Source organism: Balaenoptera borealis (assembly GCF_965194805.1).
Source record: "Balaenoptera borealis genome assembly, chromosome: 2".
NCBI lineage: Eukaryota > Metazoa > Chordata > Mammalia > Artiodactyla > Balaenopteridae > Balaenoptera > Balaenoptera borealis.
Window position 1 is genome coordinate 170263337 of NC_138867.1, and position 11916 is coordinate 170275252.

General features: G+C 50.7%; 1 protein-coding gene across 4 annotated transcripts; it reads right to left on the reverse strand.

The window, feature by feature from the left end:
• Positions 1–149: 149 nt before the first annotated feature.
• On the reverse strand, positions 150–10036 carry TRIM41 (tripartite motif containing 41). 4 transcript variants are annotated; one of them, XM_082379313.1, is made up of 6 exons: positions 8919–10036; positions 5072–5167; positions 3103–3366; positions 2527–2549; positions 2202–2431; positions 150–1774 (listed from the first exon to the last, which is right to left on the reverse strand). In XM_082379313.1, the coding sequence occupies exons 1-6, from the start codon at positions 9726–9728 to the stop codon at positions 1170–1172; spliced, it is 2028 nt and encodes a 675-aa protein (XP_082235439.1). In that variant the 5' UTR covers positions 9729–10036; the 3' UTR covers positions 150–1169. The 4 variants fall into 4 exon arrangements, with proteins under 4 accessions (XP_082235439.1, XP_082235441.1, XP_082235440.1 ...); XM_082379315.1 differs by having other exon boundaries at positions 2202–2329; positions 8919–10034; XM_082379314.1 differs by having other exon boundaries at positions 3103–3333; positions 8919–10033.
• Between the last annotated feature and the right edge of the window lie 1880 nt (positions 10037–11916).

The window sequence follows — 11916 nt, forward strand, 5'->3', positions numbered from 1 at the left end:
AGGCAGGGCATTCAAATGGAGGGGGGTAAGATTTATACCTCAGACTGTTGAAACAGAATCACGCCTGATAGGGAAGGTACAATTAATCTGTCCTCCATTAGGTGGCATCTCCTTACTTTATACTTTTCTAAAGGAGTGGACTCCACAAAAGCAGCAAATAAACTTTTTATTTCCGCAACACAACCCATCTTCCCTTTCCCCCAGGAGCATAAATTGACCTCAGCCATCAAAGCAGAGGACAAAAGCTGATAAGTGACAGAAGGCAAAGGGTTACTAGAAAAATAGATTCTGCCCAAGGCTCTCCTCCCAGGGATTCAAATCCCTGTCCCCAGGCTCCCCTCCAGGGCTCACCAAACGGAGGGACCTAAGCACAAGAAGAGAGGCTGGAAACCTGACAAAAGGAACTCCACTGAACAAAAGGGAAAGGAGCCTGGCAGTGAAAAGACCTGAGGGTTTGGGGAGGGGAGGAGCTTTGCTCCTAGATTAAGTGCTGGAAAAAAGGAAGTGGGGGAGGAATAATTTATTGGGTGATGTGATTTACGTAGTTTCGATCATGTCGACTATTCCAGATCTCTCACTGAAGCTAAATTCTGGCCAGTCCATGGAGGTAGAAATTGGGGATGGAAGGAAAATTAGAATCCTTCCTACTTCCCCCAGAGAGTAGACTGTTTATTATCCAGGTCTACCCTTTTCCCAGCCTGCCTCCCCCAAAAAAGATTCCAAATCCCTTAGCTAAAATTTGCGTCAGAAAATGGAATTGGAATGAGGGCTGTCATGAGTCTTGCCCAAATCCTCCAGTCTCAGAACTGACATGAAAGTTGAACAGGGATGGGGAAAGGGAAGTTTATAATGAGATTACAATCTCCCCTCATCCCCTACTCAAAAACTCAGATCCCTGGGCAGAGGGAGGGAGGGAAGACCAGGCAGCTGTTCTCATCAGGGACCCATGCAGACCTGCTGGACAGACAGAGTAGGTGAGAAGACTGAGCTGGAGGCTAGGGGAGTTCATTAGGCTCCTAGAGGGAGAAGCAGGGGCCTGGGGTCAAGGAGGAGCACGAAGCAACGCAGTTAACAGAGGAGCCTTTGAGCTCCCAAACTTATGGGCTGCTTTCCACCACCACCCGCCCCCCCAGTGCTAACCAGAGGGGCCCCTGCGGGTGGCAGGTTGATCAAGGGCAGAGCTTGATACGGGTACCCTTGGAGAGCACCCGGAAGAAAGGGAAGACACGCTCGCCCAGGAAGGCAGCCGAAAAGGTGTGCACATGAGCCAGAGTCTCTGCATTGTAGAAGCCCAGGCGCCCGGCCTCATAGTCCAGGTACACACCAAAGCGCCTTGGTTTCTCACTTGGGCTCAGCAGTGTCTGCTCCGTTGAGCTCTGTGCCTGGTAGCGTTTGCCATTGGTGCCCACACACCACACTTCCCGCTGGAGCAGGGGCTGCTGGGGCAGGTGGAGCCGGCGGCGGCGGTGGTGATGGCGAGAGGAGGAGCTGGCATCACCGCTGCCCACAGAGGACCCCCCAGAGCCCACCTTCTCCTTATGATGGGTTGATTCACGGGCAGCACCCACTGCCCAGCCCCGCCGCCCGCCCACCTCTACCTCCCAGTAGTGCCGGCCAGAGCGGAAGCCCTGGGCCCCCAGCACGCAGCAGTCTGCAGAGAAGCGCTTGGAATGGTCAGCAACCTCCTGCCGCCGCTCTGCCAGGCGGACCCCCCGGCGGTCAGGGGACAGCATCAGGGCCGGGTGAGCCGTGTCAGGGTCCAGCGTCAGGTCCACTTGGGAGGAGGGAGGACAAATACGCCAAGGCTGGAACGACTGTTCCCCATTAGCAGCTAACTCCAAGGTTTGGCCTTTTCTTGCTGCCCTTCCCTTCACCTCTCTCCCTCCCCACCATCCAGCTGTCCTCAGCTCCCCACCCCAACCTAGAGTCCAGGCTCAAGTTCCTAGGGGCTCCCCTTATTTCCCCACTCTGTTTTCAGGACACCAGACAGGTTTTCCCTCTGGCCCCAGCTCTTATTCCCCAACACCTACCTGAGCTAGGACAAAAGCTACTCTTGGCTTGAAGCCCCCCACCATTTGGCCTGCCTGTATCCTGCTCCATCTCAGCACCCACTATTCCCCCAGGGCCCAACTTCCCTCAGAACCCAATCTCAGGTACGTGAAGAAAAAGGCAAAGGAAGGTCAAACACATGACCTCCCTACCTCGGGCAGCCTGACAGAACATCCGGCTCATTTTCCTCACGATGGCATCTGTCAGGAAGTCATGGCTATGGGGTTGACACGGGTCAGGGGACCAGACCTCCGGAGGCTGCAGCTGTACCTCTTCACACCTGGAGGAAGGGGACCGGGCAGGGGGTGGGACCATGGTATTCCCAGAGGGAAGAGCAGAAGCTGAGGGGAAGGAGAGGGTCCAGGAGGCAGAAACTCGGGTCCTGGGGAAGGAAGGAGAGGAGCAGGATATCCAAGAGAGGCAGGGATGGGGAACCAGATGCCACTGGGTCACAAAGGATAAAGGGTGGGAACACACCTATTGAAAGTCTCCTTGATGTCCTGGGAATAACAAACAAAAAGGGGGAGAGGGAGAAAGAGACAAAGAGAGAGTCAGCTGCACAGGGATGGCTCCCTTCTCCCCATCTGATTCCAGCCAGAGAAAGAACTGAACTTGAACAAGGGAGTGAGAAAAAGGACACAAGGCCCTCAATAAACATGCATCCATCTCAACCACCCCTATGCCTCCGTATGCCTAATTTAACTCATCCTGCTGTGAGCCCAATAGAATTTTCAACCCCAGTAAAAGAATTTTCACAATACGACTTGGTCATGTTTTTCAGGATGTTGCTGTCAAAAATTCTTTCCTCAACTCGTTAAAACCCTCCTTCTACGAACTGAATCTTCGTTCTTTTCATTGCGTATAATCAACACACACACCACATTTGGCATCAACTACTCTGCAGCCTCAAAAACCTTTTGGTCTTCAGGTTAAATCATTGTGGGTTCCTCCCAATGAGAGGAGAGGCAGCTCTGGACAGGTGTTTGGTAAGCACCGCCTGACAGAGCAGACACAGGGTTCTGGAGGGTGGACAGGGAAGGGGCCATTGCTCACCTGGAGCAGCCGCAGGCCCCCCTGCTGGCTCCGCTCCTGGGCCTCAGCCAGCAGGCGGCTCAGCTGGGCAGCCTGCTCGGAGAGGCGGCTGGCCGCTGCTCCCGCGCGCCCCAGCTGAGCTTCGTGCATCTCTCGGAGGCGCCGCTCTAGCCCTGCCTGCTCTTCGGCCAGAAACCGTGTCAGCCGCCCAAATTCTGAGGCCACAGCTGCCAGCTCTGACTTCATCTGGCTCTGGGATGATGCAAAGGGGATGGTGGATACCACCTCAACACACAGAAACATAAACCTCCAATTTTGCAGCTGTTGCCCCTCAATCCAAGGCAAAGGAGCCCTACATTCTGAATGGAAAAAGGGCCCTGTCCCCTTCCCCATCTCCTGGCTTTAGCAGGCACCACTTCCATGCTCCTGGCACACTGGTCCCAAACTCACCAACCACTGCCTGCAACACTTATCTCCACCCTAGCTACCTAACTTGACTCGTTCTTCAGGTCTAAGCTTAAACGTTCCTAAGAGAAGTATCTCTCTTCCAGATCTAAATCAGGACCACCCTCATAAATATCATTGTATCTCCTCATGGCATATATCTCAATTTGAAATGTATTTACAGTGGAGTATCTTTTAACATTGTCTTCACCCACTTCTCTGTAAGCGCTGTTGCCACAGGGTCCTCGGACCCTGGCAAAGTGCCGACCACAGAGTAGGTGCTGGTAAGAAGTTTTTGAAATGAATAAAAAATTCAGGAATCAAGATATGAAATTAGGGTCCTGGCTATACCACTAATGACCTTGGGAAAGTCACCCAATCCTTCTAGATCAGGAGTCAGCAAACTTTTTCTGTAAAGGGTCAGATAATATTTTACACTTTATGGGCCAAGAGGCAAAATCAAGGATATTATTATGTAGGTAACTTCGATATGTAATGAGAGAAAACCTCTGCCCATTCCCACCCCTTCTGCCTGAGGTGGACAATCCCAGATGATGGGCACACTTTTCGCCCAGATATAAGCTGGAGACATTCTTAGGAAAAAGAGTAACAGGCCAGAGTGGGGAGGAAAGTCCTGGCTGGCCAAGTGGGTGAAGGAAATAGTCAGTTTTACTCTCTGTCCCAGTGAAACTCAGATCCTGACACCTCTGCACTCCAGGAGCCCAAAAGTCTCAACTTGGGAAGCTGGCTAGAAGCAAGATAACTCCCCAACTCCCAGACTCAGATTCCACCACTCAGTGCCTAGCAATTGCCAGCAAAAGAGTCCCTAATGTGTAGGTGGCAATGAATGAGCACGGGCCCTGGGAAGTGGCAAGGCTCAGCCACCCTGTCAGGGTGGCAGGCATTGGAGGGATGGGGGAAGAGGACAGACAGAAAGGATGCCCTGGCTTGGTCTCCAAAGCTCAGTGCCGGGCCATTCCAGTGCCTCCCGGCCTTACAAAAAGAGGCAGAGGTAAGGGGTGGGAATTAGGGGGAAAATATCTAAAAATACTCCTTAGGGAGGGGTGAGCAATAATAAAAAAAAAGGCTGAGAAACACCGGACTAGAAGATATTAGGTCTCTGCAGTGCTAACATTCCTCCCCTCATGCTCAGGGCTGCTTTGCCCACCATTTGCCATCTATCCTGGAACCTGGAGCTTCTCTGATAGCTGGTATCTGAATTTTGCCTTGCCCTCTTCTGCCCTGTGTGGTGGGCACAGCAGTATGGGGCAGCAGCTCTTGGGTTAGGTGTCAGGTGGTAAACCTGCTCTGCAGCCTTGGGCCAGGCACCAACCCTCTTCCAGCTAAACCTGTTCCACTCCATTTTGGAACCTAGGAACAAACATGCCTCTTGATCCACTAAGGCCCCTCTCTCCTCACAACCCTGGGAAGGTGTCTACCTCTCTCCCAGGCCTCGGCTGTCCCTCTTCAGCGGATCTGGTCACCCCTTGTGAGAGCCCATCTTTCCTGCTCTGACCACAGAGCCCTGTCAGGGACATTCACTCACCTTCAACTCTGTCACCCGCCTCTCCTCCTTGGCCTTCATCTTCTGCACAGCCTCCAAGTGCTTCCTCAGTGGTTCCACATGCCCCTGCAGTTTGGCCTAAGGAAACGGGGAAAGGAAGATTAGAGGCCTGGGATGCGAGAGGCACCTGCTCTCAGAGCCCACATACCCCATTCTCCCATTTTGGGTTGGGGCTCAAAGCCTGATCACCATCACAGGTATCAAAGGAGCAGCACACTCCCTTCCTCCCCTTTCTTCTCTTCAGATGATGACAAAGGCCTCCAACCCTCCACCTGCTCTCATGTACAAAGCCCTGGGTGTGCTGCTCTGAAAGTAGGATCCTGGGACTTCCCAGGCGGTCCAGCAGTTAAGACTCCACACTTCCACTGCAGGGAGCGAGGGTTCAATCCCTGGTCAGGGAACTAAGATCCCACATACCATGCAGCGCAGCCAAAAAGTAAAAAAATTAAAATTAAAATTAAAAACAAAGGTAGGATCCTGATGACTACATAGCCCCACACTCAGAGTTGGAGTAAACCTGGCTTGAGCCCCTCACCACACAAAGTCCTTCCATATGAATGTTCCTACCTATAGTCCCTTCTCCCTCATAAGCAATCTTCCTCGTAATTTTCGTCTCTAAATACTTTTCTGATGATTTTACGCCTGTGCTAAAAATCTTTCAACGGTTCTCCATGACTTGCAAAATATGAGGCTCTCATTGCTCCTTCATTTCTAGCCTCCCCTCCTACACCTCCCCTCCTGCACCCCCTCAACACAGACTCTTAGTTTTAGTCACATAAAACTTGTCTTTTCCTGAGCATAATTCCATACCTTTATCCATGCTGTTCCCTCTGCCTGGGACTGCCCTTCTACACTTAGCCCAAGGCATTCTTCCTTTAAAACCCAGCTACCTGACCATGCCCCTGATGGTCCCCAACTTCCTCTGTGATCCCAAGGAACATGAATACACCTTTACAATACTCCCCTGCACTGCAATCATTTACAAGTGTGCTGCCCCCAGGACACACAGGCTCATGGCAGCAGGAACCCTGCTTTACTTACTGTAATTTCTATGCTTCTCTCCGTCCACTGGCTTTCTCTCCTACTCAGTTACTTGCTAAATGGAAAACAAATACCCTCTCCTCCTAAAGTTTTAACTCTCTCAGCAAATATGCTCTTGAGCTCTGTGTTCTAATCATCTGTAGCAGAATCTTTTGCTTTAAAGGGCTGTTAGACTGGAATGGATGAGGTAAGCCCGACTTTTGTGCTCTTTCCTTTTTTATGCCATCTACTTCTTCTGCCTTTCTCCCTCCCTTTTCCTTGAGGGGTAATACAGCATAGAAGAGCTCAAGCCTAGACTCTGATCTGAACCTGAATGCAGCCCGAGGCAAGGCATGCTTCCGGTTTCCTCATCTCAAAAAGGGAACTGGGAACAACAGAATCTACCTCACAGACACTATGCTTAGCACAGTGTCTGGCATGGAGCAAAAGATCAGTACTAAATGTTATCTAGAATTCCCTACCCAAGCCTAAGCTGCCAACGACAGCCTGATAATGACCCTTGATCTAAAGAGGTGAGTGTCCCAGAGCACAAAAGGTAGTTGTTGCACAGGTTAACTGGTCGAAGAAAAAAATCATAATAAAATTACAATCAATCCATAACATAAAAATAACATAAACTACACAAAATTTTGCCTTTTGCTATTACTGTCTACTTTTCTCCACAATAATTTCAACTCTATTAAGTCAGAATTCATGATGCATAAACTTCTCATTTAATATTTTTCCTAAATTGTTGACAAAAAATTCATACACACAAATCCAAATAGAGTGCCATTTAAGAGAAAGTTTCAAGAACGTTTAACTTTTTTGAAGCTTTATTTATACATCATTTGTGCATTATTACCTATTCAATAAGGAAATATCTCTACAAAACAACACTGTGCCAAGCTAATGCTAGTTAGTGTACGTATCTGAAAAGAAACTACCTGCCTGTAAAATATCCTGTAAGTTAGAAAGGGAGTCACTCAAATTAGTTTGATATAATAAAACTCATGTATTTGCATTTGCTGATCAGATTATTTGTGTCTATGTGGCCTCTCCAAATTGCACAGCTCTACTGGCCTGGCATTCAACAGCTATGGCTAACACAAATTAAAATCCAGTTTCAGAAGCTCTTCAGAAGAGTTCTGCAAGGGGAAGGTGGAGAAGGGGTGGAATGCCCATGGATATTCCGCCCTGGGATCCAGTTAACAAAGTGACCGCACATTGTGTGACGAGTACAATTAACTAGAAACTGAGGGGATACAAAATGGAAGGACAGAAGGAGCTCACAATCTCCCCTAATAATGTAGGGCCTAAAAGGCAGGCGGTATTACCAGTTCAGTGATTCCCATACTAGCTTGGGCTTTCTAAAGATATTCTCCCTGTCACTGATTCAGAATCTCTAACGGTAGGGCGCACTGTACTTCTGAAAACCTCCACTAATAATTGGGACAATCAGCCACGTTTGACAATCACTGTGTGCAAGGAATAGTTACTTGTCATGAGGGGTGTAGGTCTGTGTTAGCTGTATGTATCACTCACAGCTGAGAAGCTCTAGACAGCTCACTCTAAAACTGGGGTAATGATAATAATACCTAAATAACGTTACTGTAGGAATCAGGGGAAGGTGTGAAAACACAAGTCATAAAACAAAAAGCTCTGTGCAGACTACACAGAAGAAGCTGCCCTCTCCTCCTGGTTCCACTGCTACAAACCCATCTGGGCCTTTGCTAAATAATGTTATTTCTACTGGTTGTCTCACACACAAATCTCCTTTATCTGTGTCCAAAGAACCAGGATCAGAAGTAGGAGGCAAGATCTTAACTAAACTAGAATCAGACTCCAAGAAGAAAAGTCACATGTCAGAAAAGTCAAACAAACAACAGACATCCAAACGGCGGTGATGCTGTTAACAGTATAGGCCAGGACGGGGGGTGGTCATAACCAAGTCCATCAGTCACTAGTAGCTGTGTGGCCCTGTGTATATTACTTAAATCTCTCTGTTTCCCAATCTGTAAAACAGAAATACAAACCATATCAAACTCACAGGGTTGTTCTGAGTTTTAAATGAGACAGTCCATGAAAAGTGCTTAGTACAGTGCTGGGGTACATACTAAGAAATTAAAGTTCAAAGACATTCAGAGACTAAAAGCCAGGTCTTCTGACTTAAAAACCTCTCCCTTTTTTCTGAATTCCCAGGAAAGGTAAGAAGCCCTGGCCACTACACCAGAATGATGCAGATGCAAGGAGAGAACCAAGCTGTATCTTGGAGTGGGTGGGGAACCCCTGAGAAAGCAAGTGAGCAGCATATGGGTGTGATACGAGTAGTCAATACTACATTCCTGCTCCTCAAAGCCCCTTCTTATTTGAGCCCCAAGTTCTTTCCATTTCTAGGGGTTTTAGTCAAGGATACATTTAAGAGTCACCCAGAGTTAAATGAGACTGGTAGTAAAGCCCTAGGGGCTTGTCACTTGCATTCCTATTACTTAGGGACAGTGGGAGTGTAAAAGAGCAGTGGCTTTTCCCCAGAAGACAAAGCCCAGAGCTATGGCATCACCAATTTTGCCAGATCTCCTTTGAGGAAGCCAGTCTTCCCTGGTCTCCTTCACTGTGTCTACTTTGTCTGTGTCCAGGATCCTTCTCACTCTGACCCATCCTGGTGCCAGTAAGTGCTTAGGTAAGGAGAATCAGCTCAACAGTACATGAGGTTCTTCGAGTGGGGGGGGGGGGAAGACATATTTCCTTTTCCCAGCTCCTCTTACTTCTTCTCCACCCCCACTAAACTCCCATCTTCTACTTCTCTCACCTTGTACTCCTGCACCACCTCCTCCAATGGCACCACGCTGTGCTGTTTGTGGCTCCTGGATTCTCGGCACACCACACAGATGGCTTCTTCATCCACCTCGCAAAAGAGCTTCAGGGCTTCTTGGTGTTTGGGACAAATGCCCTGCTCGTTCCCACGGCTCCCTCGACCGGGGGTTGGGTGCATCTGCCGAATCACCTGGACCATGTTGGCCAGCTGCAGGTTGGGGCGGAAGCTCCGCCTGGGAAAGCTCTTGCGGCACTGGGGGCAGGTGAAGCACCTCCGAGGGGCTGGAGGCGGGGGCAGTGGGGTGATGGGATCTAGCTCCTCTTCCTCGTCCTCCTCCAGCACTTCCTCATCATCCTCCTCATCCTCCCCCCTCAGGTCCCCCTCCACGTTCCCCAAGTAGTAGTCCAGGTCTTCCTCCTCGTCCTCCTCCTCCCACACGTAGTCCATGTTTTCCCAGTTGGACCCGCCCATGCCACTGGTCCAGAACACACCCTCCTCTTCCTCCTCAACTTCCTCCTCCATGTCGCCCTCATAGTCTTCATCCCGCATTGGGGTGTCCCACCCCCCACTGGCCCCCACAGCGTCCACTTCCTCCTCCTCTCCGTCCTCCTCCTCTTCCTCCCGGTCTAACTCATCCCTGTCCTCTTCATCCTCCCCTCCCCACAGTTGGGTTACACACACTCGGCAGAAGTTGTGCCCGCAGCCGATGGACACAGGGTCCGTGAAGTAATCGAGGCAGATGGCGCACACCGCCTCCTCCTGAAGGGTCTGCACAGGGTTGGGTGCCATGGCAACGGCAGCCATCTTAGTGTCCAGTCAGCCAGTGTAGACGGGCGTTGGGGGGGGGTGGGGGGCGGGGGGGGTCTTCACTCTCAGACGCCCTGACGACCCAGCCCCACCCCCAGCCCTGCCTCTCCACACCTTGCCTCAAGCGCAGCGAGAGAAATGTCCTCCCGACAGCCCACCCCTCCGCACAGAGTTCCCTACTCCCAGACGACAACCGTGTCCCTGAGAGGGGAGGGGACACAGCTGAGCGCTACCGCCAAGTCCCTCAGGTGGCCCTGAGTGCAAATCTACCCCAAAGCTACCTTGGCCTCCTCATAAACCCCCGCCCCTCCTCACTTCCTGGCTCCGCCCCCTCATTTCCGTCCCCCCAACACTTCCGGTGCTGCGAGCCACCCAAGCTCGCGAGTTCCATCCGCGCTCACGCTACATCCCTTTCTACCCCTCTCCCGACCCTTACCCGCCCCGGGCCCCTGGTGACAGGAAACGGTGAGAAGACGCTCTAACAGGCACTCGGGAACAGGGCGGGAGACCTAGAAAGACGGAGGCGCAAGCCTCTGTGATGCGAGGGAGCAGGGAACGCAGACGAAACAGAAAGCCCGGCCTCCCCCATCGCCCGCCACTGGGGATAAACTTCGGGGGACGGTGGAAGGGCTTGGCGCCCGTCTGCTCTCGGTGCTATGACCGTATCGGCCCGGCGCCATCCTACCGACCGGACACGGAGAACTGCAGCAGGGACTCCGCACCGCCGATTCCGGAAGCGGAGGGGCGGCGGTTGGTGAGCGCCCTGAAGTACTTCCGGCCCTTCTAGGCGAAGGACTTTGTTGTTTGAGGGCTCTGAGCGTCCCTCCGAGACTAGGGGGCGGGGCCTGTAGAAGTGCGGTGGAGGTGGGACCGGAGACCCTCCCCCTCCTCCTCCCCTCACCCATTTTAGAAACTGCCGTCGGTCACTATCGCATCGTTTAGATGAACTTTCCTAATTACCATCAGTAAAGGAACGGTTGCAAATCATGACATGCACATTCACACAGTGGAACGCTTTAGATATAAAAAGGGAATCCTCTTCAAAATGTACAGTATTCTGAAGTGAAAAAAGCAAGGTGCTGAATAGTGTGTAGAGTATATCTGTAAAAAATGGGGGGGGGGGGTAGGATGTTAAATGTATGTAATAGCTTTATAGTCTTGTGTTTACTCATAAAGTAAGGGCAGTTGTACCTACCTCAGAGGGTTTAGTGAAATTAATGTAATGCAAAGCTATTAGAATGTTGCTTAGCACATAGTAAGTGAGATACAAGGTTTAGCTACCCATTATTATCATCGTCCTCGTCTATCTCTGGAAGAATACTAGTTTCTCTGGGAAGTCTGAGGATCCAGGATAGGAAGGACACTTTTCCGTACGTGTCGTTGTGTGTCTTTTGAATTTTGAACCATGTCAATGTATTGCCTTAAAGAAAAAAAAAAGTGTTTTCTTTTTTCCCCCAAGTGCTGTCGATTCATTTAACACTTTCTGAGCTGTGCACCACGCGTGCTCCACGCCCAGAATACCTCGAGGTCTGTCTTCGTGGAGTCGCAGTCTAAGAGCAGGGACTCAGACTGGGTTTTCGGAATTGATTTTACTTGAGAGAATCCTAGGGGGCATGTAGAACGGTATCAGTAAAGATACTGCTGTGGTACTCAGAGCAACTCTGCCAAATAGATTATTTGTGCAATGGAAATAATACTTGATGCTTTAAAAAAATATATATCTCGCTTAATTAAAAATTAAAAAAAAAAAAACTGCGGGGAAAGTTACAGGACCTATATCCGTGTACAGAATCCCCAGCGAGTGTCGGACGCTGCGCGATGCCAGGGCTGGGCACGCAGAATTGACCCTGATCTCGAGGCCCTTCCCGCCTCTTGGGGAAGCTCCAAATGGACGTGCTTTCTAAAGTGGTGGTCCGAACGCGCCAAAACCACGAATCCTCGTGTGTGAACTGTACTAGGCCGTGCCGGGAGCTGCGAGCGCTACTGTGGCAGAGAAATGGGGCCACAAGACCTGAACACGGTTCAGCCGGCCCCTGATGGGAGCCCCTTGTGCCTCTGGATTTGTGGCGTTTCTCAACCCCGCCAGTTCCGGGCACGTGTAGATTTCAGGGTGTAATCAGTCACAGTCTCGCTGTGGGTGTTTCCGTAGTGTAGTGGTTATCACGTTCGCCTCACACGCGAAAGG

Bases quoted from the DNA above. Each gene is read 5' to 3' on its own strand.
- TRIM41 (XM_082379313.1), bottom strand. From the start codon at position 9,728: ATGGCTGCCGTTGCCATGGCACCCAACCCTGTGCAGACCCTTCAGGAG. The intron at 3,367-5,071 runs GTGAGTGAATGT...CTGTGTGTTGAG, and splicing joins GGCGGGTGACAGAGTTGAAG to GTGGTATCCACCATCCCCTT. The intron at 2,550-3,102 runs GTGAGCAATGGC...TGTTATTCCCAG, and splicing joins GGGGCCTGCGGCTGCTCCAG to GACATCAAGGAGACTTTCAA.